The sequence below is a fragment of the Lithobates pipiens genome, unplaced genomic scaffold, assembly GCF_037356315.1.
Source record: "Lithobates pipiens isolate NorthernLeopardFrog02 unplaced genomic scaffold, aLitPip1_a1.2 Scaffold_13, whole genome shotgun sequence".
NCBI classification, from domain to species: Eukaryota; Metazoa; Chordata; class Amphibia; order Anura; family Ranidae; genus Lithobates; species Lithobates pipiens.
This window is the reverse complement of record NW_027507718.1, coordinates 458522476-458550337: the sequence shown is the minus strand read 5'-3', so window position 1 is coordinate 458550337 and position 27862 is coordinate 458522476. Positions and strand designations below refer to the sequence as shown.

At 43.0% G+C, this 27862-nt stretch overlaps 1 protein-coding gene across 1 annotated transcript in view; it reads right to left on the bottom strand.

Annotated features, from left to right (window-relative positions):
• Positions 1-27635, bottom strand: part of STK32B (serine/threonine kinase 32B) — a 339672-nt gene extending 312037 nt beyond the window's left edge. Inside the window, exon 1 of the mRNA XM_077477798.1 lies at positions 27025-27635. Within this exon, the coding sequence (XP_077333924.1) occupies positions 27025-27100 (76 nt within the window). The 5' untranslated portion in view covers positions 27101-27635. The remainder of the gene's footprint in view (positions 1-27024) is intronic.
• Positions 27636-27862: the final 227 nt, after the last annotated feature.

Sequence of the window (27862 nt, the reverse complement as noted above, 5' to 3'; positions counted from 1 at the left end):
TATGGAGATTTTTAAGTACTGAAGTTTGCCGTCATTCCATGAGTGTGCGCAATTTTAAAGCGTGACATGTTAGGTATCTATTTACTCGGCGTAACATCATCTTTCACATTATACAAAAAAAATTGGGCTAAGTTTAATGTTTTGTTATTTTTTAAATCTTAAAACCTTTTTTTTTTCCCAAAAAAATGAGTTTGAAAAATTGTTGCGCAAATACTGTGTGAGATAAAAAGTTGCAATGACCGCAATTTTATTCCCTAGGGTGTCTGCTAAAAAAATATATAATGTTTGGGGATTCTGAGTAATTTTCTAGCAAACAAATTATGATTTTTACGTGTAGGAGAGGAGTGCCAGAATAGGCCCGTATTGATGTGGATAAAAAAAAAAAAACTACTCATCTATACCAAGTTCGAAATGGAATATGATATGAGATATGAGTGTGCTCTGTGCTTTCTGTTTGTTTTGTTTGCACCACCCTGTCTGCAATAGGATCTGCTGGCCATTAAGAAGCATGAGATTGGTAGCTTATAGACTTTGTATCGCATGATTGAAATGTACTTTTGGGTATTCTGATTTTGTCTAAAGCACTGAAGGAATTGTGTGGCTTTTATTCTCTACTTTATCCAAAAGTAATAAAAGTTTAGGCTTTAGGCTTTGTGTATACTACACCTCCTAAACTTGAGTCTAGAAACGTTTGGCGTTTTTTTTTTCCAAAGCTCCTAAACTCAGCTCCATAAAAGCCTATGTGTCCATGTACATATAGGCTTTAAAGATCGATTGGGAATTGCTGCGGTTAGGGGAGATTCAACTTCCCTGAACCTCTTCTCCTGAACACGAAAGAATCGCATTCAGGATAGAAACGTCTTCACAGCCGGGTGCAAAATCGCTGTTAAATCACGGTTTTGCCGCATTTTGCGTTTTCCTGCAGCCAGCAGTCATATTAGTTTGTGTGTACATCAAGCCTTAGGCATAATTTTACTGCATAAATTACATATCTATCCACACATCAATTGTTTTAAGTTAACATGGTATAAACTGGAATATTCCTTTTATTCGTCTATTAGACATGTTTTTTGGAACACAACTGGGAGTTGAGTTATGAGATTTTTCACATTTCAAACAGAGAGATAATCTTTGTATGGACTTTCTTCTTAACCGACACAATGAACTATAATCTCAGAATCAAAAGTGCTAAATTCAGGGCATACTGTATCTCCTCTCAGTATTTGCAGTGCTTGCGGGGCTTGCTGTGCCAATAAGCTGCTGTGACTGATTCCCAGGTCTTTTTCTCATATATTGTACTCCCCCTGAGATTTGTAGATGTCTTCAACCACTGTTATTAAATACCTTTTCCAAACGACTTTTCCGCAGCCTGCTCCTGTAATAGCGGTGTCTGCAGCTAAGACTCACAGAAAGCAGGAAGCCTAAACCTGATATAACTTGTTTAATGCTTCTTGCTTTATTTATCAAAAACTGAAGTAAGAAATGTTTGTGATGCTCCACTGCAATTCAGATGCAGAGCAAAGAAGAGCAACCAAACTGATAAGAGGCATGGAGGAGCTCAGCTATGAGGAAAGATTAGAGGAATGTATCCTCTCTAGGGAAAAGACGATAAAGAGGGGATATGATCAACATGGATAAATAAATACATAAGGGGTCCATATAGTGAGCTTAGTGTAGCATTAATCACATTCAGGTCATTACAGAGGACAAGGGGACATTCTTTTCATCTGGAGGAAAAGAGATTTGTTTCCACATATGGAAAGTCTTCTTCACAGTAAGAGCTGCGAAATGTGGAATAGACTTCCCCAAGAACTAGCTTTGGCCAGCTCTGTTTATAAAACAAAAAAATATATTTTTATGTCCAAGCATTCTAGGGGCCCCAAAAACCTAGGATGCTCTTTATTGCTGAAGAGACAGGCCTGCCTACTCACAGTCCTCCTTAGAATGTAAGAGAAGGGTAGAAGAAGGAAGCGCCACCTGAGTGCAGTATTAGAGGGTACTTTTAATGACACAACGTATGATTAAACTTACAGGAAAAAATAGATAAACATGTGTAGTTTGAACACTGTTTTCATATGCAGGTGCTACTCACATATGCGTTCGCTTCTGCATGCGAGCTTGACGGGATGGGGCGCGTTTAAAAGTTAAAAAGATAGCTGCTGCCATAACAACGATATTCCTCTTCAAAGTACCAACATATAATGACGGCAGGCGATCCGTAAGTGGTTTAGCATAAGTCACAAGGTGAAGTGGGGCTTCCAGACATTAAATTATACAATAACCCGGTACTATTGGACCAGCTGGTGGCATGGTTTGATATCACTTCCGACAAAAGATGGATAAACCTAGAAAAAACCCTCCTTAAAGGCAGGGACTTACGTTCCCTTTTGATAGCTTCAGCAATTAAGCAATTAAGCAAAAAAATACTACTCCCAGTCGTGTTTGACAATAAAGGCCACAATAGAGGCCTGGTCCTCAACTTTTAATGTGGTCCATTCAAATGGAGGTTTACAATCCCTTGATATCCCACCACTAGCTTGTGAGTACTTAATTTCAGCATTCTCTGCTGGTAAATGGGTAAAACTAGACTAGATGTCTCTGACAATCCACCCCCACACTAAATGTGACACATACTTATCAATCGCTCCATATTAAGGGTGGCAGCGCAGATTAACGGCCACCACAGTGGAAGTTAGCACTGATGTATGGGCATACTACTCTACTACATCGGAGGCTAAGAAAGGCATTACATGGTTTTACAAATATATGACTTGTAGCAAACCCTTACGGAAACCTTTACAAATTCATAAATGGGAAAAAGATCTTCAAGAAGAGTTCCCAATCCGCACATGGCACAGAGCACTTCAAATGGTTATACAATCATCCCACTGTTTCACACTGGGAAAACATAATGAAAATTGTGTATAGAGGGTACCTTCCTCCAGATAAAATTCATAGAATGTTCCCAGGTCTGAAGAATGCTGGAGATTGTATCGCCAACAGGGTAATCTTTACCATTTACTTTGGGAATGTAGGAGCCTGACAGGATTCTGGAAATCTATCTTTATGCTGATTTCCCAGGTGACAGGAATAATGACAACCCCTTCTCCGTCCTTGGCTCTTTTGGGGCTAAATATGGATAGACTCCATACACAGCACTCTACTATTGTACCTCATATACTAAGTGCAGCACGTTTAACCATAACGAATGGATGGAAACAAGTGCTGGCACCTAACATCAGAAGTAATTCAGAGTGTCCACGTACAGTGTACCTATGAGAAACAACTAGCGGGTCTTAATCACCAAACTTCTATACAAAATGGAACTGGCTACTACTATATAAACTAGACTCTACCTGATAAGAGATCCTAGGAGCCTGCTTAACTAAAGAAAGAAATTTAAGGTTACAGTCTTTCTCATAATATGTAATTTATTGCTGGTATTACGCCATGATAATTGCAACAGGTCCCCTCAAAGGGCACGTCACAAACACACATGTGTGAAAAGTGTTTTCTCTAACGCTGGAAGTCTATTAAGGATACTTCCCTATTTTAGGCATGTGACATGTAGAGTATCATACATTTCAACAAGGAGGCTGAGTGTTCAGTCTTGTTTTTGTTACTTTCTTTTTTTATGTTGAAAATAGTTGATCTTTAATTGCTGATGTACAACTTATAGCAACTTTAAGTACCAACTGCATATACTGTACCTGTGATCTACACAAGTGATTGCTAATACATTGTATTGTTAAATCTTTCAATAAATATATTGAAATTAAAGTGTAACTGAAGGCCACATTTTTTTTTTTAGTTTTGGATAGAGTCTAGAGGGATCAGAACACTTGTCAGTTTTTATCTCTGTCTATGCTCCATTAGGGAGATTCACCCTCTCTTTGTCCTGTTTACCATCATCATTGAAAGGGAAAGTAAAAGCAGATCCCAAATTTTGGGTTGACATCAGAACACTAACAGAGGGGGAATCTTCCAATGGGGACATTAGTTCTGGTGACACTGGTCCCGGATTCACGCACTTTGGAGGAATTTCCTCTCACATGTGTTGAGTCTATGACCATGTATTCCAATGATCCTTACTATTCCCATTATACATCATTGTAAGGGGGCGGTTTGACCACTGATCCCTCAATGAATCAGATTTAGCTGGGGTTCCCTGAGACCTGAAATTTTTGGGGCAAATACTCTGGGGTAAAAAGGTTTAGGAAGGCTGGTCTAAACAAACACAACTGTCCTACAGCACACCACAATACACTGATAGGAATGCATTGTGTATTTTAGAGTGCTGATTTTTCCAAATATAGTTCAGGTACATTTCTTGCACATTGAGGCTTGTTAAAGTATAACTAAGGGCATTTTTGTTTTGGCTAGGGGTTAGAACACCTGTCAGGTCTTATTGCTGTCTGTGCCCCCATTAGATAAATTAACCCTCTGGATTTGTCCTCTGTACTGTTATCATCCAAAGGGAAAGTTAAAGAAAATTCTAAATTTTGGGTTGACATCAGAACACTAACAGAGGGGGAGTCTTCCTATGGGGACATTAGTTCTGGTGACACTGGTGACAAACCCGGATTCATGCACTTTGGAGGAATTTCCTCACATATGTTTTGTCTATGGGACAGGAAGTGAATCCAAAATAAAAATATAAAGTTTTGCCTTTAGGTACATTTCAAATCTCTTTTTCCCGACATAAAAAGTGTCCCCTTGTCTTCTGTAAAGTTCTGAAAGTGAATAACTCAACACCAACTTCACTATACAGACCACTTATGTATTTATACATGGTGATCATATCCTCCCTAAATTGCCTCTTCTTAAGAAAAAATAAATTCAGTTCTGCTAATTTTTCTGAATGTATTCTCTCTTGAGAAGAAGCAATTAAAGTGTTACTAAATCCACATCATAAAAAACAATTAATAAATGCTATATTACATGCTGTCTATATTTACTCAATCACTATGAGATTCAGTTTCTGCATTCTGCAAAAAAAAAACCTGGTTGATCCTGCTGCTCTCTATCTTCCCCTGCTGTTCCCAAGGCAGCTGGGTATTTTGCAGAGCAGTGTTGGTAGCTCTGCACATGCTCAGTTTTCAGTGAGTTTCTATGCTGAGCATTTCCTCTCTCCCAGTTAGCAAGGATAACTTGCCACAAATTTGTGGCAGTGTTGAATTGTAAGCCTGGTGTCTTGCTGAACATTTTCAGTGGCAATTTATACAATTGCAGAGCACTTGAAGCACAAGTTCTAGTTGACACTTTTCCAATTTGTAGCAAATTTGCATATCACATCTCTAGCATGGGCAAAGTTCCAATGGTGAGTCTACAGCAAGAGCTCTGAAAGTCACAGTGATGCCTGTGGTGGGATGACTATGGCACAACATAACTTAACCAGAACTTGCAGCAGAAATGCAGAAGAAAGAAAGTTGATGTGGAGTCATGGAATGCGGACTTGCTGCAATTGTGCAACAAACTTGTGAAGCATGGCAAGTCTAGCAATAGCTTAGCAAGTCATTTTCAAACTTGCAGTTCAATTGCTTGCTATCTGGGCTATCATATGTGAGCAGTCTATGTGACTATAAAGTCACACATGTTGGCGTATACACAGTGGTAAATGACAGCCCACTCCCTCCTTCTTCCTTCATGCCCACTAACCAGCTAGACACAATGGGGTGGGATATTACATGTGGATTGATGGAGGATTCAACTCCCTGCTATTCAAAGTCACAGTCTGGAGGGGCGTAAAACAGCCTGTGATTGGCAGAAATGTGAACACACCATGTTATTGCCAAAACAAGAATAAAGATTTGATTTTAAATATATATTTGTATGGCAATTTAAAACAGTTTATTGATATTATTTCTTTATTTTTACTCTGTATTTTTAACATTTGACCAGCAGCAGAGGATTAGAAGCTCCTCCTGCTTATATTTCCCTGCAGACAGGCTGGGAAAGATATGGGTCATGTCGCAGCTATATATCGATTAGGAAAAAGAAAAATATTTTTTTTATTAAAATAATTACAGTGTCATCGGTCATATACAGAAATAGAAGGGACAATGTAAATGAAACAGTTTGTGTTTAGTATCATGCCAGGGGGGTAGCTCAGTTTTTCTAATTTTTGGATATATCCTATTTTGGGGGATGACTGCACTTCTGTGCATGTGCAGGAGTGATTCGGCCGCTCTCTGCTGCTTTCAGCGGCTCACGCTGAGAGCTGCCGAAAGCTGCTGAAAGCCACTGAGAACGGCCGAGAGGCTCACAATCGGTGGGGGATCGGCGTATAAAACGCACCCACGATTTTCCCTTGATTTTCAGGGGAAAAAAGTGCATGTTAAATGACGATAAATACGGTAAATACTTTGAACTTTAGTTTCCCCTTCAACCTCTTACTACACCTGGCGATTGGCCACTCATGCCTGGGCACTGCATTCTGCGAGGAGTTCCTATGCTACCCCATACTTGGAAGTAGTGGCAATTTACTGTAGGCTAAGACAGAGCAACGGAGCAGTAGGGCTGTGCAGAGAAGGTGCATATTATGCCGCGTACACACGAGCGGACTGTATGGCGTACTTAGTCCGTCATACAATCCGACGGACAGTCCGTCATACTTTCGACTGAACGGACTTGACCACACACGGATGCACAAACAGTCCGTCGAAAGCTTGCGCGATGACGTGTACAGCACGTACGATGGGACTAGAAATAGGAAGTCCAATACACAGCAAAGTACCCTTCCACCGTGTAAATCCTTTCTGAGCATGCGCCATTCTTAGTCCGTCGAACTAGCCTACTGACGAGCGGATTGTCCGCTGAAACCAAAGTACGACGGACAGAATTTCGAAAAATCCGAAATACTTAGTACGCCAGACTGCACGCTGAAAAAGTCAGCTGAAGCCCACACACGAGCGGACTGTCCGCTGAAATGTGTTTCGACAGACTAAGTACGCCATACAGTCCGCCCGTGTGTACGCGGCATTAGTGAGTGGAAGTCTTATGGGCAAAAGTGAGAGATTCTCTTGAGGTCCAGTTTAGTATTGTGGTCTGGGGAGTTTATAGAGTGCTTTGGCAAGTATGTTAGGTCATTTTCACACTGAGATGCTTTACAGGCATTTTAGCGCTAAAAATAGCTCCTACAAAGCACCCGTAAAGCGCCTCTCGTGTCACTCCATTCTAAAAGTCAGTGTGCTTTCACACTGGAGCGCTGCACTTGGAAGGAGCATCTTTGGGTTGGTAGAGGAGCGGTGTATACACCACTCTTCCACCGCCCCTGCCCACTGAAATGAATGGGCAGCGCTGCTGAAGTGCCTGCAAGGCGCTTCAGCAGTGGCTCTACAGTGTTAACCCCTTATTTTCCCACCAGTGGGGGTTAAAAGCGCCCCGCTAGTGGCTGAATATCGCCGCTAAAACATCGGTAAAGCGCCGCTAAAACTTTACCGCCGACGCTCTCACTGCCCCAGTGTGAAAGTAGCCTTAGTAGGTGTAGGTGTTGTTCAAAAGTACTTCAAAATTTAGTTTGCTTTTAACACTATTTTGGAATGTATGTAATGTCCTAAAAAAACATTTACTCTTGTTGTTATTTATTTGAGAAAACATTTCCGTACTTCACCTTTGAATTCTTTGAATTGGTCAAAAGTGAACGTCAATTTGGCCCACTAATGATTGGGAAATCAAGTGAATGTTCCTAAAATGAAAATGTTGAATGAAATTCTAGGACTGTTTAGCCAGCTGAATTCTATTGTCACAATCTGTTTTCTTAGGTTCTGCTGTGTGTTTAGGGTGCACAGAGCCCACCTGCTGCTTTTCATTGAATCATAGTTTAATAAACCAGGTCTCCACACTGTTTAAAATGTTTTTGATGAACTCTCAGTTATAGAGGGGAAACAGCTGACATGCGAATCATCTACAGAAAGCTGCTCTCCCAAAAGTAGAGGTGAGGGCTTGCTGCGTTGTGGTATAATGGATTACATAAAACTATAAAGGTTATTATTGGCCCCTCTCTCTGTTGCCTGCCATCTGTTTCCACTCTCTGTTGCCTGCCGGCAATTATACCTTTGTTATGATGTACAATCTCACTGTCCAGTAGGGAGACTGATGATGACTAGGGCCAATCTAAACATGCAAAGGAAAAATCCAAATTGACATATAACTTTAGCTGCCTTTATATCCCTAACTGTTTTGACATACAGCTTTAACCAAATTGAAACCCTGCTTATTCACCCTTTGTCATATGCTCAGTTTAAACTGCCCAGGTTGATAACAGGTTTACTTTAACCACTTAAGGACCGCCTCACGCCGATATACGTCGGCAGAATGGCACAGCTGGGTACAATCACGCACCTGTACATGGCTCTTTAAGCACTCCTGAGCTCCGTGACCGTGGGCGCGGGACCAACGGACCCGATCGCTGCTGGGGTCCCGCGATCGGGTGACAGAGTTGAAGAACGAGGAGAGGTCTATGTAAACAAACCTCTTCCCGTGCTTCCTAGTGTGGCTGTCACCGATCGTCTGTTCCCTTTTATAGGGAAAGACGATCAGTGACGTCACATGCCAGGCCACACCCCTACAATACAAAAAAAACACATAACGTCACACATAACCCCTACACTGCCCCCTAATGGTTAACTCCTTCATTGCCAGTGTCATTTACACAGGAATCAGTGCATTTAAATAGCACTGATTGCTGTATAAATGACAATGGTCCCAAAAATGTGTCAAAAATGTGTCTGCCATAATGTCGCAGTCACAATAAAAATCGCTGATCGCCGCTATTACTAGTAAAAAAAAAAATATTAATAAAAATGTTATAAAACTATCCCCTATTTTGTAAATGCTATAACTTTTGCGCAAACCAATCAATAATCGCTAATTCTGATTTTTTTTAACCAAAAATATGTAGAAGAATACGTATCGGCCTAAACTGTGGAAAAAAATGTTTTTTATATATTTTTGGGGATATTTATTATAGCAAAAAGTAAAAAATCCTGCATTTTTTAAAAAATTGTCGCTTTATTTTATTTATTTTTGTTTATAAAAAATAAAAACCACAGAGGTGATCAAATACCACCAAAAGAAAGCTTAATTTGTGGGAAAAAAAGGACGCCAATTTTGTTTGGGAGCCATGTCGCATGACCACGCAATTGTCAATTAAAGCGATGCAGTGCCGAATCTCAAAAAGGGGCCTGGTCCTGTGGCTGCAAATTGGTCCAGGGCTTAAGTGGTTAAAGCTAAACTCTTGGATAAGCAAACATTGGCTAAATACATTTGCCATGTGTATTGTCCTTGAATCTTGATGTGCTTTTGTGTATTTCTTTCATATCAGTGCTATAATCCAGTGTGAAACTTTGCTTTTGTGCAGGAACTTCCTGTAATAAAGACTGGTCACTGTTGCTTTATGTCCTTGTGCAGGGTGGCTGGTCTTGTCTCCGCCCCTCCTGTCATTTTCTGTAGTTGGTGAGGCATACTGGTCCCTCTCACAGCTCTGCTCTCTTCACAGGCTATGTACAGCAAAGTTATGATGTCACTGCTAACATTACACAATGATAACTGTTTTTCAAAAAGCATTTATGTATGCAAAGTTGATTTACATCCCTTATGGATATTGAGGAATATATTTAAATACATTTCTTTTGTGCCCGGAGTTCAACTTTAAAGAAGGCGTCTGTTCAGTTGCCAAAAGCCTGATTCGCTTTTTTTTTTTTTTTAAACCAACTCATAGGGGGTTATTTACAAAAGGAAACTCCACTATGCACTACAAGTGCACTGCAAGTGCAATTGGAAGTGCAGTTGCTGTAGATCTGAGGGGGACATGCAAGGAAAATAAAAAACAACATTTAGCTTGCACATGATTGGATGATAAAATCAGCAGAGCTTCCTCTCATTTTAGATCTTCCCCTCAGATCTACAGTGACCACACTTCCAAGTGCACTGAGTGCACAGTGGATTTGCCTTTCATAAATAACCCCCATAGAGTTGTTGTTTGAGACTCTCAAATAAATGAGACTTAATGGGATAGTAAGACCAAACATTTCACAACGAATTAGTAAAATTAATGAGGCATAGAGCACATGGGAATTGTTCTTGTTGTATACTGATTGTGATAAATAATAAGTGATAAAACATGATATAGGAAAGACAGCTAGTAATCAAATGAAGGCTCGGTATTTAGTGGAAATCCAGGGAAATAACTACCTCCAGGAATGGATTTTTAAAAAGAATTTGTCAAAACTAGTGAAGCAGACTCTAGCTTTAACCATTTGCTTACTGAGCACTTAAACCCCCCTCCTATCCAGACCAATTTTCAGCTTTTAGCTCTGTCGCACATTGAATGACAATTGCGCGGTCATACAACACTGTACCCAAATGAAATTTTTATAATTTTTTTCCCCCAAATAGAGCTTTCTTTTGGTGGTATTTGATCACCTGTGCGATTTTTATTTTTTGTTAAAAAATGTAAATAAAACTTTTTAATTTTTTTTAAAACGGGTAATTTTTGTCCGTCATTGATGTACGCTGAATGAACGAAATACTTATATAGTGCACAATGCGAACTGAATCGCCTCTAGGCGCTGATGAGGCGGCACTGATGGGCACTGATAGGTGGCAGTAATGGGCACTGATGGGTGGCAGTGATGGGTACTGATCGGTTACACTGATAGTCAGCACTTCTATGTGGCACTGATTGGCACCACTGGTGGGCATTGATAGGTGGCACTTGTGGGCATTGATAGGTGGCACTTGTGGGCATTGATAGGCATTGACACTTTCAGGGTGCAATTATGAGGGATAATTGCCTCTTCCATTTCGGGACCGATGTCCCTTTAAGGTGAGCCGGTGTTCAACTTTTTTTTTTTCCTCCGCTGTAAACGTGAGGAGAAAAAAAAAGCGATCACCGAGCTTTTGTTTTGACCATGTGATCAGCTGTCATTGACTGACAGCTGATCACATGGTAAGGGGCTGGGACTCAGTCTCAGTGACTCAGCGATCACAGCGCGCTCCGCACGCTCCCTGCAGGACGCACGCAGGGAGCGTGCACAAGGGAGGCCATCATATGATGGCCTCCCGGGAATTCACATCCGCGCTGTGGCCGTCATTCAGCCATAGTGCGGATGTCAGGTGGTATGAATTTTTGTTACAGGTAACAGGATATTCATTCTTTCCGGTTCAGCTGAAATTAGGCAAATTTTGATCAATATGTGGCCATCCCTGCCTGACAGAAATTGATTGTTTGACCAACGTCTGTCAAAGAGATATGCAGGAAAACTGTTGTCAATTACTGCTGATCAGTGCTGATCAGCTGCTTATCAGTGTATTTTGACAGAGGCAGGTCCCGCTGTCATAAAGCAGTCGAGACAAGTTGAGATCATTATCACCACATTTGCTCGAAGGCCCACGTCCATATTTTTGGCTTGTGAGCTCTAAGGCCGCGTACACACGCGGGGACTGTTCGCCCAACTTTGTCCGCTGAACAGTGTCTCGGCGGACAGTCCGCTCGTGTGTGGGCTTTCAGCGGACAGTTTCAGCGAACAGTCCGCTGAACAAGGTTTTTCGGAAATTCCGAAAAACTGTCCGCTGAAACTTTGTTTCAGCGAACAGTCCCCTCGTGTGTAGGCTTGTTCGTCAAACTAAGTTCCGCGCATGCTCAGAAAGGATTTACACGCCGAAAGTTATAATGCAGTGTATAGGACGTCGTATTTTTCGTCCCGTCGTACGTGCCGTTCACGTCATCGCGCACGGTTTCAGCAAACTGTTCGTTCGTCGTGTGTGGCCATGTCCGTCCATGCTAATTTTGAGCGGACTGTTTGCTGAAACTGTTTGACGGACAAAGTTGGGCGAACAGTCCCCGCGTGTGTACGCGGCCTTAGTGAGAGCTACTGAGCAGGCGATGGGGTGTCTGTTTAATATACCAAGGTCATGTTCCAGATTTTGTGGGGTACTTTTGTCTCCTGAATGTCCATTAACCCCAATATCTATAATAATACAATATATCTGGGCTATCCTTTCTGCTATCTTGGTCCACCCAAATGTCCCTCTCCCCATTTGAGGTTCCTCTTAAATAGGACTTTAAACATTATTACCTTATCATTGATGGGATAAATTGGTGTTTGGACATACTTTATAAGGACTTCAACCCCTCCGGCACGGTCCACCCATCACCTTCCTCTCTGGAGCGCTGTGATTTTACATTTCTTATACCTGATTGGTCTGGATTTGGGACATTTGGGCATTTGGGTTGACTACCCTGTGTCATCCACCACCCCCCCCCCCGTCCTTCTCTGAATTGGCCCCTGTGTCTGCCCCCATGATCTGCTATCACCCACACTCTTATTCTTTGATCAACACCTACTCAATCTGTCCTGAAGAAACAAGTAAATCTTGTGAAATGCATTGAATACCAAGTATGGAGGAGTTATGGGTTTGATCTTTGACATCCACACTGATATATATATATATATATATATATATATCTTCTTTTGATGGACTTCTACACATCATATATACCTATATATTTTTTTTTTAACAGAAACGTTTTATTAATTAAAATAAGGCATCATTACAACTTATGCACAGTTCTCGATACATTTATATTTGCAGAGTTTAAAGCTCAATCCTAGTTCACCACAAAGGAAGGGATAGGGAAGGTGATACACATTATACATTAAGAGAACGAACACTCAACCATGGATCCCAGATACCACCAAACTTCTTGGGGCATTTCCGCCCCATATATGTAAGCTTGTAAAGTGGCAGCACCGAGTCCACCATCGAGTGCCACTGGGAAATTGTAGGGGGAGATGACTGCTTCCACATCTGCAATAGCACCTTTCTGGCATAGAAACAAAGATAAAACAGTAGGAGACTCTTATAAGTAGCATGAACCACTGTATCCGTTATTCCCAAGAGAAGCACCTTAGGATCCATGGATACTGAAAGATCAGTGACCGCATTAATGTCTACCAGTACCTGTTGCCAATAACCCTGAATAGTTGAGCACTCCCATGTAACATGGTAGAAGGTACCAATGGCCCGCTGACACTTAGGGCAAAGCTCAGACTGGGCGGGGTAGATCCTGGCCAAGCGTTGAGGGGTGTAATAGGCTCTATGTAAGAATTTCAACTGGATGAACCTATCTCTTGCGGAGATTACCCTGGGAAGGTAGTGCTGCAGAGCTGAATCCCACTCCTCCTCAGTGAGGGATGGGATGTCCCCCTTCCAGATTCGAAATAAGGGCGATTCCCCCCCTGGGCGCTCACAGGTCAAACGTAGATACAGGGAAGAGAGAATCCTGTCCACCCCGTGAGAGGTGAGAAATCTCTCTATCCCATGAGGCTCCACCAGGACCTCCCCGGGGAACTGAGCTTGCGTTGCATGTTTTAGCTGAAGGTACCTGAATAGCATCCAGGAGGGAAGGCCATAGGCCTCTCTAAGGTCCGGGAAGGGGACGAGAGTCCCAGTAGGCATGATTTGTTCAAGTTTAGTGATTCCAAATCTGGTCCAAAGGCCAGGATCCGGAATAGAGCTGAAATGCCGAAGTTTGGGGTTGCCCCATAGCGGGGTATGAGGGGAGACAGAGTCAGCTGCCTTAACAGTGGCAGCGACTCTGTCCCAAACTTGGATGGTAGTCCGCATCGGGATCGTTACGTGTGGGCTGGATTTGGCTCCCCGATAAACTAAACCTGCCAAAGTTGTGTATGAGCCCAGAATTGCCGCCTCCAACGTGACCGCCGGGTTAGATTTAGGCTGAGTAAACCACCAGCGAACTGTAACTAAGACCGCCGCCCAGTAGTATCGTCGGAAACAGGGCAGCGACAATCCCCCCAGAGATAGCGGAAGCTGCAGCTTGGCCCTAGAGATCCTCGGAACCCTGCCACCCCAGATAAATGAGGAAACAACCCCATCCAGCTTGCGGAAGAATATGGCAGGAATCGGGACGGGGGTATTTCGAAACACATACAAAAATTTAGGGAGAAAAGTCATTTTAAGTAGGTTAACCCGTCCTACCGGTGTCAAGGGCAATGTCTTCCAAGTTTGACATTTCGCCGTTAGAGCGCTCAGGATTGGGTACAGATTATTCGTCAGAAATTGGGAGAGGTCTCTGGAGATCTCAATTCCCAAGTAGCGAAAGCGGGTAACCCTCTGCAGTGGAGACGAGGGGGGCGGGGGGGGGGGTAGAATCAGAGAGCAAAAACAAACTGGACTTACCCCAATTAATCCGGACACCCGAGAATTTACCGTACTCGTCAATTATAGATAGGGCCGGCGTAAGGGAGTCCGAGGCGTCCCCGAGGTACAGAAGTGCGTCGTCCGCATATAGCGTCAACCTCTCCACCAAGGGACCCACCCTCAACCCCCCCACCCCCTCCGCAGAGCGAAGGAGAATCGCCATGGGCTCAATGGCCAGGGTGAAAAGACCCGGAGACAGGGGGCAACCCTGCCTAGTGCCTCTGCAGAGGCGAAGGGGGGAAGAGATGACACCACCCGTGCGTATGCGGGCCATAGGGGAGGCATATAGCTGTTGGATCCAAGCCACAAATTTAGGACCAAACCCAAACCGGTCAAGGACCTGCCAGAGAAAGCCTCCACGGAGTCGAAGGCCTTCTCCGCGTCCAGAGAGGCCACCGCCCCCACACCCTCCCCTCCTCCCAACCGCGCTATGTTCGTAAAGAGACGTCGCACATTAATATCAGTGCCTTTACCAGGCATGAAACCGGTTTGGTCCCCATGAACTAAAGAGAGTATTACCGTTCAGCCTATTAGCCAGTATCTTCGCCAATATCTTAGCATCAACGTTTAGCAAAGATATCGGCCTGTAGGATGAGCACAGTTCTGGGTCCTTCCCTGGCTTCGGTATTAGTACACTACTTCCAGATTAGTTTTGTAAAACTCAGACGGGAGTCCGTCAGGACCTGGCGTTTTCCCCACCTGAAGGGACTTAATCGCCCTCTGGACCTCAATTAAAGTAACAGGGCTTTTCAGGGCAGGGAAAGCAACCCTATCCAGGAAGGAGGTCAATTCCTCCTGGGAATACGTAGCTTTAGATTCGTAAAGGTGAGTATAATACTGCACAAACCTAGCGTTAATTTGAATTGGGTCAGTGAGGAGAGTATCATCAGTCCCTCTAATGTTAGCTATGCAGGAGCTCCCCGTCCGCTCCACCGCCAGCTAGGCCAACAACCTCCCCGGTCGTTCACCTTGTTCAAAAATCCTCTGCGTCTGAGAGAGGAGGAAGCGGCGACAAGAAGCGGTGCGGATCAGCGCCAGCTCCCTGTATGCAGTAAGCATGTCCACATGGGAACTCGGGCTCGGGGAGCTGGCATATCGGTCTTCTAGGGTTATTGCTTTACGTTCTGCTTCCGAAAGCATCAATCGCGAGGCCTTTCGGATCTAGGCAATATTAAACTGATACCTGCCCCTGGTGTATGCTTTAAACGCATCCCACACTGAGGCCGGTGGTGCCGAGCCAGCATTGTGGGTCCAATAATCGCCCAGCTCCGACAACATCAGCGGGGCCACCTTTTCATCTGTAATCCAGTACCTGGAAAGTCTCCAAAGCCCCAACCCCGCCACCGAATCCGTCTGGAGAGTCAGCATCACCGGGGCATGGTCCGAGATGCCGCGTGGCAGGATGGAGACCCCGGAGACCCTCTGCAACAGAGGAGTACTCGCATATATCAGGTCTATGCGTGACAGTGTTGCATGCGTAGCCGAGTGGCACGTAAATTGTTTAGCCACAGGGTGTTTCCACCACCACACGTCATGTAAACCAAACGTTGCAGCCCATCTAGCCAGACCTGGATCAGCTACCCGCCCAGCCGCGAGTCTGTCGATACTTGGATCCGGAGGCATGTTGAAATCTCCAGCAAGAACAACATTAGCCACCGGATAGCTAGCCACAATGGCGAGAATTTTCCTGAGTATCGAGAGGCCAGCCGGCGGTGGTACATAGAGTCCAACCACCACCATGTCTACCCCATCACAGATTGCATGCAAGATAACATATTGCCCGTCCGGGTCCAAGTGTAAATTCAGCAATCGGAAAGGGAGCGTCTTATGTACCAGAACACTGACTCCCCTAGAATGGGAGGAGAAAGTGGAGTGGTAGTAAGAACCCACCCAGGGCTTTTTAAGCGAGAGAATACGAGAACCCGTAAGGTGTGTCTCCTGTAGAATGCAGATGTGCGGGAGAAACCTCTTCAGGTAGGTAAAAACCAGGGAGCGTTTAATTTTGGAATTCATCCCCCGCACGTTCCAGGAGACCAACCTTAGGGGAGCCATAAGAAAAAAAACAAAAATATTGCAGTCCCGACCCCATCACCCCCTCCCATCCCACACAACCCCAGATCAGAGTGGAGAAGCAGAACTCTAAACCTGGAGCTGAAGGGCTCCTTCATACTACAGTGCAGCGAGAAAAGTGCAAACAATCCACCCAGTATGTAGAACCAAGTATCAAACCCAATAAAACCAACCAACCAACCCTGGAATTCCGGCCGGAGAGATCGTCGAGGCAACATCTCCTGGAGAAGAAGAAGAAGAAGAAGAAGAACGGAAGGCGGCGGCGGCGACGGCGGCGACAGAAGACCGGGCCACCGCCTGTAAAAGAGCTATAAGAAGGCGCGGTGGCCCGGCAGAAGAACCGAAGAGGGGGACAAGACCCCCGAAGTCGGGAGAAGAGGCCGGCGGCGAGGAAGAAAGCCGGACTCCTCCGCTAGCAAAAGAGCTACAAGAAGATAGCGGAGGAGTCCGGCGAGAAGACCCCCGAAGACGGAAGACCCCCGGAGCTGTGCAATAAAGTATTTTATCTCGTGTGTTGTGTTTTTTTTGGTACTTTTATTTTACAGGTGAATGGGTAGGGGTACATTGTACCCCATACTCATTCACATAGGGTGGGGGGCCGGTATCCGAGGGCCCCCTTATTAAAGGGGGCTCCCGGATTCCGATAAGCCCCCCGCCCGCAGACCCCGACAACCAACGGCCAGGGTTGTCGGGAAGAGGCCCTTGTCCTCATCAACATGGGGACAAGGTGCTTTGGGGTGGGGAGGCCGCGCGGCCCCCCCTTCCCCAAGGCACCCCCCATGTTGAGGGCACGCGGCCTGGTACGGCTCAGGAGGGGGGGGGGCGCTCGCTCGCCCCCCTTTCCTGGCCGGCCGGGTAGCGTGCTTGGACAAGGGTCTGTTGTGGACTTGGGAGGGACCCCCACGCCGATTTTTTTCAGCGTTGGGGTTCCCCTTTAAGTCCATACCAGGCGGCGGGGCCAGCGACGTCTCCTTCGTGGGCCCCGCCTACCTGGAGACGTGCTCGAAATGAGCTGACTTTCCTCCGCGTGTGTGGGCGAGTCCGTTCATTTCAAAAGTAGGGCGGATAGTATGGCGGACTTAGTACGCCGTATTAGTCCGCTCAAAAAGTGCCGTGTGTGGGCAAGTCCGTTCATTCGAAAGTATGTGTGTGTACGCGGCTTAAGAGTGCTGCCATATACTATACTAATACATCACCGAATAAATCATAAAAACTCATATCAAAAAAACAATATATAAAGTTCATAAATTACAGTGAACAAATAAATTAATATATAAACTTCATGTGAATCCAAGTAAGTTTTTCCAGTGCAACGTCAACTTAATCGGATGTGCAGTATAAACTGCCAACACAAACATCAGTGCAAAACCCGTGCTCCCCTATGTGTGCCCTCTCACCCACCAGAGATCCTGGACTCTAATAACAGAAGTTGGATGTGCTTTGAGAGGGTGGCTGAGCTTTGTAGTCCCACTGGCTGTATCACTGCGGCTTGCCCCCCAAAAAACTTTAGAATCTGCCGCCGCCACTGCTCTTTATCAGGTTATGGAATAACAAACCACGAGAGAATCGACCACAAAATCTGCAAAGCCTCACTCTTTCTTAATAACAAAAAGGATAAGTAAGCTGTATATACAGCAATTTATCATATGATCTAGGTGTTCGGTAAGAACCTGGTCATGCTCAATATATCTCACAACCATACATTAAATCCATTAAGGCAGTGGTCATCAACCCTGGCCTTAGGACCCATTAACAGGCCAGGTTTGCATGATATCTGAAATACATCACAGGTGATATCATTTGCTGCTCAGTGATTGCAGTATTCTAGTCTGCTTCTCCCCAAGGTAATACATAAAACCTGGCCTGTTAGTGGGTCCTGAGGACAGGGTTGATGACCACTGCATTAAAGCAAAAGCAAGTAAAATGTTTTGTGCTAGCATTTGTTATTAATGGTGGGGTGAGTTACAGTCATACATGGGTTTGATCTATTGATTGTCCTAATGGTGCTTCATTATTTCTGCGAGAGCAGTGTTTATCCTCTTTGAAGTGATTTCAGCATCTTGTACAACACTACAGTTGACACCAAGCTCCAAGACAATCAAAATGTTTAAGAGCTGTCATGTCAATAAGCATATATACTGTATAAAAAGAGCAGCTTGGCAGTACTGGAGGTGAGACTAAACATTACAGCAAGATGTGCTGAACACTACCCTTACAAAACACTAAACCTTTCATACAGGAGAACAATTTTCTACTCTTCTTCTTTCAAGAATATTGTTTACTGCAAAATCTCAAAGGAACTTAACCTGTCATGACTTTTCTTTAAAATTTGTTGAAAGATATCCTTTGCTTGCATGTTCGCGTGTGCATTAATGCGCTTGATGCACAGTACATATGTGTTGTCATTCTTTCTGAATAGGACCCCAATGCACATATACAGTCTAAACCAGCCAATTTTAACCAAGATTCCATGGAACCCCAGGGGTTCCTTTAAAGGTTGCTAGAGGGTTCTTGAGTTGCGGTGGATTGACCTCCCATTAGATAGTGCTTGCATAGTTTCATGGCATGGCCACTTGGCATCAGCAGTATGACATATTTAGCTGTCTGTAAGAGTTGTATCCTTCCCACTGACCACAAATGTAAGGAGATTGGAGGTTAGATGTGCTACTGCACTAGAAGAGATTTGTATTTACAAGGTGTGCCAACACATTTTGGTAGGTCTCAGGGGTCCCTCTTCATTAGGGCTACAAACACATACATTAAAATGTGTAGTTATTACTAATCTTAGGGCTAAACCATATATATGATACTTTTAATAAAAATATGCTGAACCTCTACAAAGAAAGTGGTGTTTTTATCTTCCATTCTCCCTTCAGAATTCTACAAGATCCACTTAGAAGGGTTTCAGAAGTAAAGAGATGCCTAACAATCTCAATGCAAATTACAATACACCATGTATTCCAGTGATCCTTACTATTCCCATTATACATCAATGTAAGGGGCGGTTTGACCACTGACCCCCCAATGAATCAGATTTAGCTGGGGTTCCCTGAGACCTGAAATTTTTGGGGAAAGGTTGAGGAAGGCTGGTCTAAACAAACACAACTGTCCTACAGCACACCACAATACACTGATAGGAATGCATTGTGTATTTTAGAGTGCTGATTTTGCCAAATATAGTGCAGGTATATTTCTTGCACATTGAGGCTTGTTAAAGTATAACTAAGGGCATTTTTTTTTGTTTTGGATAGGCATTAGAACACCTGTCAGGTCTTATTGCTGTCTGTGCCCCCATTAGATAGATTAACCCTCTGGATTTGTCCTGTGTACTGTTATCATCAAAAGGGAAAGTTAAAGAAAATTCCAAATTTTGGGTTGACATCAGAACACTAACAGAGAGGGAGTCTTCCTATGGGGACATTAATTCTGGTGACACTGGTGACCAACCTTGGATTCAAGCACTTTGGAGGAAGTTCCTCTCACATGTGTTGTGTCTATGGGACAGGAAGTGTTAAACAGCTTCTCCTCTAGGTTCAATGAATGGCCGCGTGTCTTCTTACACTCCCTGGGGCTGAATAGTTTTATTACTATGCTGGGATCGCCATTAAGGTATTTGTATACCACTATCATATGTTCTCTCAAGCGCCTCTTCTCCAGAGAGAATAAGCTTAATATTTGTAATTGTTCCTCGTAATTGAGGTCCTCCAGTCCCCTTACTAATTGTGTTGCCCTTCTCTGGACTCTTTCGAGTTCCAGCACATCCTTCCTGAGGATTGGTGACCAGAACTAGACTGAATACTCTAGAAGTGGCTGAACCAGAGTTTTATAAAGTGATAGGATTATAGTTTTATCTCTGGAGTAAATTCCCTTTTTAATGCGTGCTAATAGTCTGCTTGATTGATTTGCTTGACATTGCATGCTATTGCTCAGTCTGTCGTCTACTGGAACCCCCAGATATTTCTCCATCATGGATTCCCCCAGAGGTTCTCCCTCTAGTGAGTAAATTGCATCATATTTTTAGTCCCCAAGTGCATTACTTTACATTTTTATATTACTTTACATAATTTACATTTTTCAACATTAAACCTTGTTTGCCATGTAGTTGCCCACTCCATTATCTTATTCATTTCTATGTCCTGCTGTGAAGTTATTCCCCTACTTATTTTTGTATTATCAGCAAACACTGAGATTGAACCTCTATATCATTTATGAATAAATTAAACTGAATTTTTCCCATGACAGAGCCTTGAGGTACCCCACTGACCACTCCAGTCCAGTCTGAGTACACGTTATTTATCACCACCATTTGGACGCGCCCCGTAGCCAGTTTACTATCCAAGAACAAATCTTATGATCCATGCAAACAGACCTCAGTTTGTAGATTGAGCATTTATGGGTGACTGTATCAAATGCTTTTGCAAAATCCAGATACACCACATCCACAGGCCTATCTTTATCTAGATCAGGGGTCTCTAAACTTTCTAAGCAAAGGGCCAATTTACTATCCTTCAGGCTTTAAGGGGGCCAGACATTGGCCATTGGAAGTATAAATTTTCCTGGCCTCAGTGGGAGTAAATAATGCATCTTTGGTATTAGGGGGAGAAATAGTGCCCTATCACTGGTGCCAGTAGGAGGAATAGGGCCCCATTATTGGTGTCAGTGAGATTAATAGTGCCCCATTGCTGGTGTGAGTTTAAGGAATAGTGCCCCATCATTGCCTTTAATGGGAGAAATAGTGCCCCATTGTTAATGGCAGTAGCAGAAATATTGCCCCATTGTTGGTTTCAGTGGGAGGAATAGTATCTTGTATCAGTGGAAGGAAAAGTGTCCCAAGGGCCGGATAAAGGCAAGCAAAGGGCTACATCCAGGCCCCGGGCCACAGTTTGGAGACCCCTGATCTAGATGACAGCTCACTTCCTCGTAGAATGTTAACAGATTGGTCTGGCAGGAATGAACTTCTGTAAATCCTGCTGATTACTACTATTTTCATCAGCAAATTCTTGGATATGTTCCCTTATCATCCCCTCCAATAATTTACATTCCATTGGGAACACTAGTTCTGTGGATCCTGGTGACATCCTTCTCTTTTGAGGGATTTCTTCTCACATCCTCTTTTGGCTATGGGACAGGAAATTAAAGTAATTCTCCCCAATGGAACACAAATGAAATAAAAACTGACCTGGGTTATAACCCTTCCTTACTTTATCCGAATTATGGGTCAGCATTGAAGCCACCACCATTCAGCCGGTCGGGTCATGGGGGTCACGGGCGGCATCCCTTCGTCGGTCAGTCAGTAAGTCACGGGCAGCACTTACCCCATCTCACAGGCAGTGCTCCAGGCAGCGGTGGCTTCTCTCCAGGCTGTGGGGGGGGTCTCGGTTTCCTTAAACTCTCCTCCCTCCTCCTCCTCCTGGTGGCCAATCAGATCGGATCTCCTTTCAGCCATTTGAGTGATGGGTCTTGTGACCCCCTTCCTGCTTGAGCGAGAGGAGGATCAGTGTGAAAATAGCGAATACTCATTCACTATTGTCACACAACTGGGTGGGATCGGGGCACAGAGCCCACCCTTTTTTGAAGCCTAGCTTGCTCTAATCACGTGCTACAACCCCCCCCCCCCATTATAATCAAATTTATCTGGCACCCTGTATGTAGATCAGGGGGCTGGATGCATGGGTAGGGGGGATCAGCGACCGTGCACCTCTAATGACCGGGCAGCCACTGGTACTGACAATGGTCAACTGGTGAAAGGTGAAAGGTGAAAAAAGCCTTAACAAAGAAAACTATTGCAGTCACTACATCTAAGGATTAGTAAGTTGAAATATATAACATTATTGTTTTTGGGTTTATTATGCTTTATGCTTATCTCTTTCACCTGTGCGCCTTAAAAAAATGAAAAATACTATAGTTCCCCTGAGCCCTTGTACACGCGGTCGGAGATTCTGACGGAATGTGTCCTATCGGACCGTTTTGTCGAATATTCCGACTGTGTGTGGTCTCCATCCGACTGTTTCCGACGGACCAACTTTTCCAACTTGCCGGTAAAATTTTCCGACAAAATGCTCCGATCGGACATACTCCAATCATGTGTAGCCTACTCCGACGGATAAAGTGCCACGCATGCTCAGATCAAATTCCTAGACCAAAGTTATTGGCTACTAGCCTGAACGTAGTCCCGTCGTAACGAAATAACGTCATCACGTTATGTACAATCGGATTTTCCGACAACTTTGTCCGACCGTGTGTATGCAACATCACTTCCGGACCTCTTCTGGAATGAATCTGTCGGAATTACTCCGACAGATTTGGTTGTCGGAATCTCCGACCGTGTGTACGGGGGCTAAGGCCGCGTACACACGCGCGGACTGTTCGCCCAACTTTGTCCGTCCAACAGTTTCGGCAAACAGTCCGCTCAAACTTAGCATGGACGGACATGGCCACACACGACGGACGAACAGTTTGCTGAAACCGTGCGCGATGACGTTTCGGCACGCACGACGGATCGAAAATTTCGACGTCCAATACACTGCAATGCAACCTTCCGACGTGGAAATCCTTTCTGAGCATGCGCGAGACTTAGTTGGCCGAACAAGCCTACACACGAGCGAACAGTCCGCTGAAACCTTGTTTCAGCGGACAGTTTTTCAGAATTTCCGTAAGACCTTGTTCGTCCAACTGTCCGCTGAAACTGTCCGCTGAAGCCCCACACACGAGCGGACTGTCCGCCCAAACACTGTTCAGCGGACAAGGTTGGGCGAACAGTCCGTCCGTGTGTACGCGGCCTAAGAGTAATGTTTCCACATAGAGCTGCTTTGCTAAAAGAAATACTTCACTATTATGAAAGTAAACGTTTAAGCCATAGTGACATTTTCTACTAAGAAACTGAAAGTGATTTCTAATTACACTGCACAGGCTCAGATGATTAATGTTAAAATATGACCTAGCATGCTCGTGCCTCTATAATAAGCTATTTCAGGCACTTCTAAGTGATATAGGTAATCCTTATTATGATGACTAGCTGACCTTTCCCATAATCCCAGAGGATTTGGGTCTAGTGAAATCATGTTACAATGTATATACTCCAACACCTATGGCATTTCCATCTTCTTTTAAGAAACTTTGTAGAAGGAAATGGAAGAGAAGGGAGTACAACAAAGCAAATCCTGCCTGCATTTAAACAGTATCCTACCATGTAACACGGATTAAGTCCAGCAATCCTTTCCTATTGCATATTATAAGGCTCATCCATCCCATATTTTTAAACGTGTGCAAAAACATCCAATAAAAACAATAATCACATCCACCCATCTCCATCATCTTTAGCAGCTGGTGCCTTCTAAAATAATTGTAATCAATTATCTTTTCATAAGTGAGTCTTAATGAGTCTAATAATATTTTAGTTCCATAATAATAATAATGCCATAAATAATAATAATAAGAAGAAATGCAATAATCGTTTACATATATTCCCTACTGAGCAAAATATATTACTATTCATTTCCATACATTGAGCTAATAGTAAAGTGGAACTCTAGGCAAAGTATACAACTTAATATATACAATGTGATGTCTAAAGCTTCTGAACTAGCTGTGTGTCTTATTTTTGGAGGCCTCAATGCCACATAATGTGCACTACCCAGCTCTATGCAAAACCATGGTATGGAGCAGTGCCAATCATGGGGCTTAAAAAACACACCTTAAATGCTGCTATTTCTGTTTCACGGCTGATTAGAATGCTCAACAGTTTTTTTTTTAAATACACCAATCAAAGTTAAATTAATAGCGCCGCTGTCTGACATAGATGTGTATTTATAAAAAAAATGCATAACAGTTCATCCAGTGAATGAATGAATGAATGAATGAAATACTTGTATAGCGCACAATGCGAACTGAATCGCCTCTAGGCGCTGAAAAAGTAAAAGTAAAAGTGCATATGCATTCAATTAAGCGAATTCAGCTTTTCCAGGTGTGTAAGCGGGATTCCAAGTTTAACAACCTTTAGGTAGGTGTGCATGTCCGGTCACTGCAACAGGAACTTGTCTCAAGAAACGAAGGATGGGCGCACTCCCATACACGGTGCAATTAGGATTTTTTGGAAAAGTAAAAACATCAGAACACAATGGTACATAAGCAGGGGACATTTCACCCTTTAAGGGTCTGACAAAGTACGCAAGCCACGTGAAACACGTCACCCGTGTCACCCTGCTTATGTACCATTGTGTGCTAATGTTTTTACTGACACATAATGCTCATACATCTTGGGGGGGGGGGGGGGCGCAATTTGGCATGCTCGCCCTGGGCAATAGATGACTTTGTCCCCGGACTGCATTGGATGATGATGTTAACATTAAAAACAAATTATAATAATACATCAGTAAATATAGATCTACATAAAAAGTTAACTGTGTGGCTATAAATCAGGGGTCTCAAACTGGCGGCTGTTGCAAAACTACAAGTCCCATGAGGGATTGCAAGGCTGACAGTTACAAGCATGAGTCCCACAGGCAGAGGCATGATGGGACTTGTAGTTTTGCAACAGCTGGAGGGCCGCCAGTTTGAGACCCCTGCTATAAATACTGGTGTATGTTCCTGACACTTCTTAAAATGGAGGAACCTAATTAGATGAGTGCCGAAACGTCTTCAACATTCATACTTCAATGCTGCTAACTACTACTAGCTGTGCCATGGGAACCTTCACAAATGTTTTTATAATTTTTAGTACTACTATGATTATTGTTATTATTTCTTTCAATTCTTTAGACGCTGATGGTAATAATAATAAAAATAATAAGTCATTAACTGAAGGTCTACAGAAAAAATGTACCTATATGGCCATAAATGCTGGGGTGTGTTCCCAACACTTCATAAAAATGTGGAAGCTTATTGGACGTGTGCTAAAACGTCTTTGGCATTACGGAGCAAGTCCAGTTCAATGTTGCTAATGACTACCAGCTATAGCATGACCTGGATAAATGGGAACCTTCACTTTCATTATTGTATTATTTTTATTATTTCAATAGACTGAACTATGATATTAATAATTAATAATCATAATCAAAATAATAATGTCAGTAAATGAAAATCTACATAAAAAAAGTTACTTGTGTGTCTATAAACACAAGGGTATGTTCCTGACACTTCTCAGAACTAAGGGAGCTAATTGTATGAGTGCTGAAATGTCATTGGCATAACAGAGCCAGTCTAGTTGAATTTTGCTAACTACTACTAGCTATAGCATGACTAGATAAATGGGACCCTCACAATTCTTATAATTATTGTTATTTTTTTATCATTATTATTTCAATACATTGGATGATTATGTTAATAAAAATAATAATAATAATAATAATAATACTAATGTCAGTAGATGAAGGTCTACATTACCTGCGTGCCTATGAATGGGGGGTATGTTCCCAAAACTTTTTAGAACTGAGAAAGCTGATAGATGTTCTGTCATAAATAGGCAATACTTTGTTTAATCAATCTTTATAAATATTGTATTATTCTTCTAGTTTAATCTTAACCTCACCAAATATTGTACTAACAATAAGAATTATAATTTGAAAAGTTTACACATACTCATATACCTTATCTTTAAGACATGAATTTAGTATTTTTACTCTTATATGTTTATTTGAGAAGTTTCTCTATTCATATTATATATCGTATTTTATTGCAAAAATATGTACTAATAATATGTACTGTATTATCTTCAATAAATTGTTTAAAACGAGGACTAAAGAAGCTAATTATATGGGTGCTGAAATGTATTTGGCATTATGGAACAAGTCTAGTTGATATTTGCTAACTACTACTAGCTATAGCATGACTAGATAAATGAGATCCTCACATTTATTATAATTATTTATTTATTTTTTACAATTATTATTTCAATACATTGAATGACTATGTTCATAATAATAATATTAATAATATTAATAATAATAATAATAATAGCAATAATAATGTCAGTAGATGAGGGTCTAAATTACCTGTGTGCCTATTCACAGGGGATATGTTCCGTACACTTTTTAGAACTGAGGAAGACAATTGGATGAGTCCTGAAAAGTCTTCAACATGCGGATAACTGAGATACCCGGGGTATGTTCCTAACAGTAATAGTAAGAACTTCGGAAGCCAATTGGATAAGTGTCAAAGTATCTTCTTCAACATTACAAAGCAAGTCCAGTTCAGTGTTGCAAAATACTACAAGGTATAGCCTGACCCAATAAATGAACCTTCAAAATGATTAGCATAATTATTATGATTTCAATACATTGGATAATTATCTTAATAATGGCAAATAATAATAAGCAAGTAAACGAAAATCCCTATATCAGTGGTTCCCAACCTCAGTCCAAGTACCCCAAACAGGTCATGTTTTCAAGATTTTCTTCGCCTTGCACAGGTGCCTTAAATCACTGTCCATGATTTATGACATATATTTTACGTAAAGGAAATTCTCAAAATTTGGCCTTGGTATTTGAGGACTGAGATTGGTAACCACTGGTCTACATAAAAAAAAGTCATGGACTAGGTGCAGATCCCCAGTTGTTAATATACTACAAGTGACAGCATGCCATGCTATGAAGTCATAGTAGGGTAGGCTTAGATGTGTAGATCCTTCAACAACTGGAACTGTACAAGCCATCTAGTGGGATGAGTTGAGGCTTTTGGCTGCGCTCTGTTTCAGCACCAAGGTTAGTGCAGGTACCATGGACAGCTACTTACCGTCTTCATTCTCGTCAAACACCGGAGTTTTGTGCGAGTGGTTGGCCCCCATCATGATCCTCGGGGCTCTTAGCATCCCCAATAAGAAGAGTCCAGCTGTGGAAGAGCATGCAGCATCTCAAGTAAGACAATCCCATCCAGAAACGGAGTCTATTTCACTTTGTGACCAACAAAAAGAGGCTCTGCGGGTTGTGTCTTCCCGCACCTCTCCCCTGCAGACTGTCGTCCCGCACCTCTCCTCTGAAGGTTGTATGTCCACCTCTTGCCTACAGATGAACAATGAAGAGATGGCCGTCCATAGCTCCAGTCCTCTCCTCGCCCGCAGCACAGAAGGCTCTCATCAGCAGTGGTCCTGGCTGGAGGGAGAAGCTGGTGGGCTGGGGGATCCTTCCTGTGCACAGAGCCAGCAGACACAGCGCAGCAGATCCATCTTTTCCTTGGCACGCTGCAACTGCTTTTGCTATTTACTAACGTGCTGCTCATAGCATATCAATACACGAGAGCGGAGGGAGGAGGGGGAGGGGAAGAGAGCTCTAGTATGATCTTAGGGAAATCAGACACGGAAAGAGTATTAACATATTCACAGCTGGAGGTAGGAGCTCAATGCAGAGCAGATAGCTGGCAGCACAGGTTGCAGTGACAGAATAAAGGACTTGATTAATTCCACTCTCTGCAGCCAAGACCTTTCAGTCTTTTGCTTAATACTATTCAGATACATTATGTTCTCTTCTTTTTTTTATTATAATAAAGTTTGGATGAGCTTTAATGGTACGATGTGTCCATGCGGGGTCCGCGCTTTATATTTTTATTATAATAACGTCTGGATGAGCTTTATTGG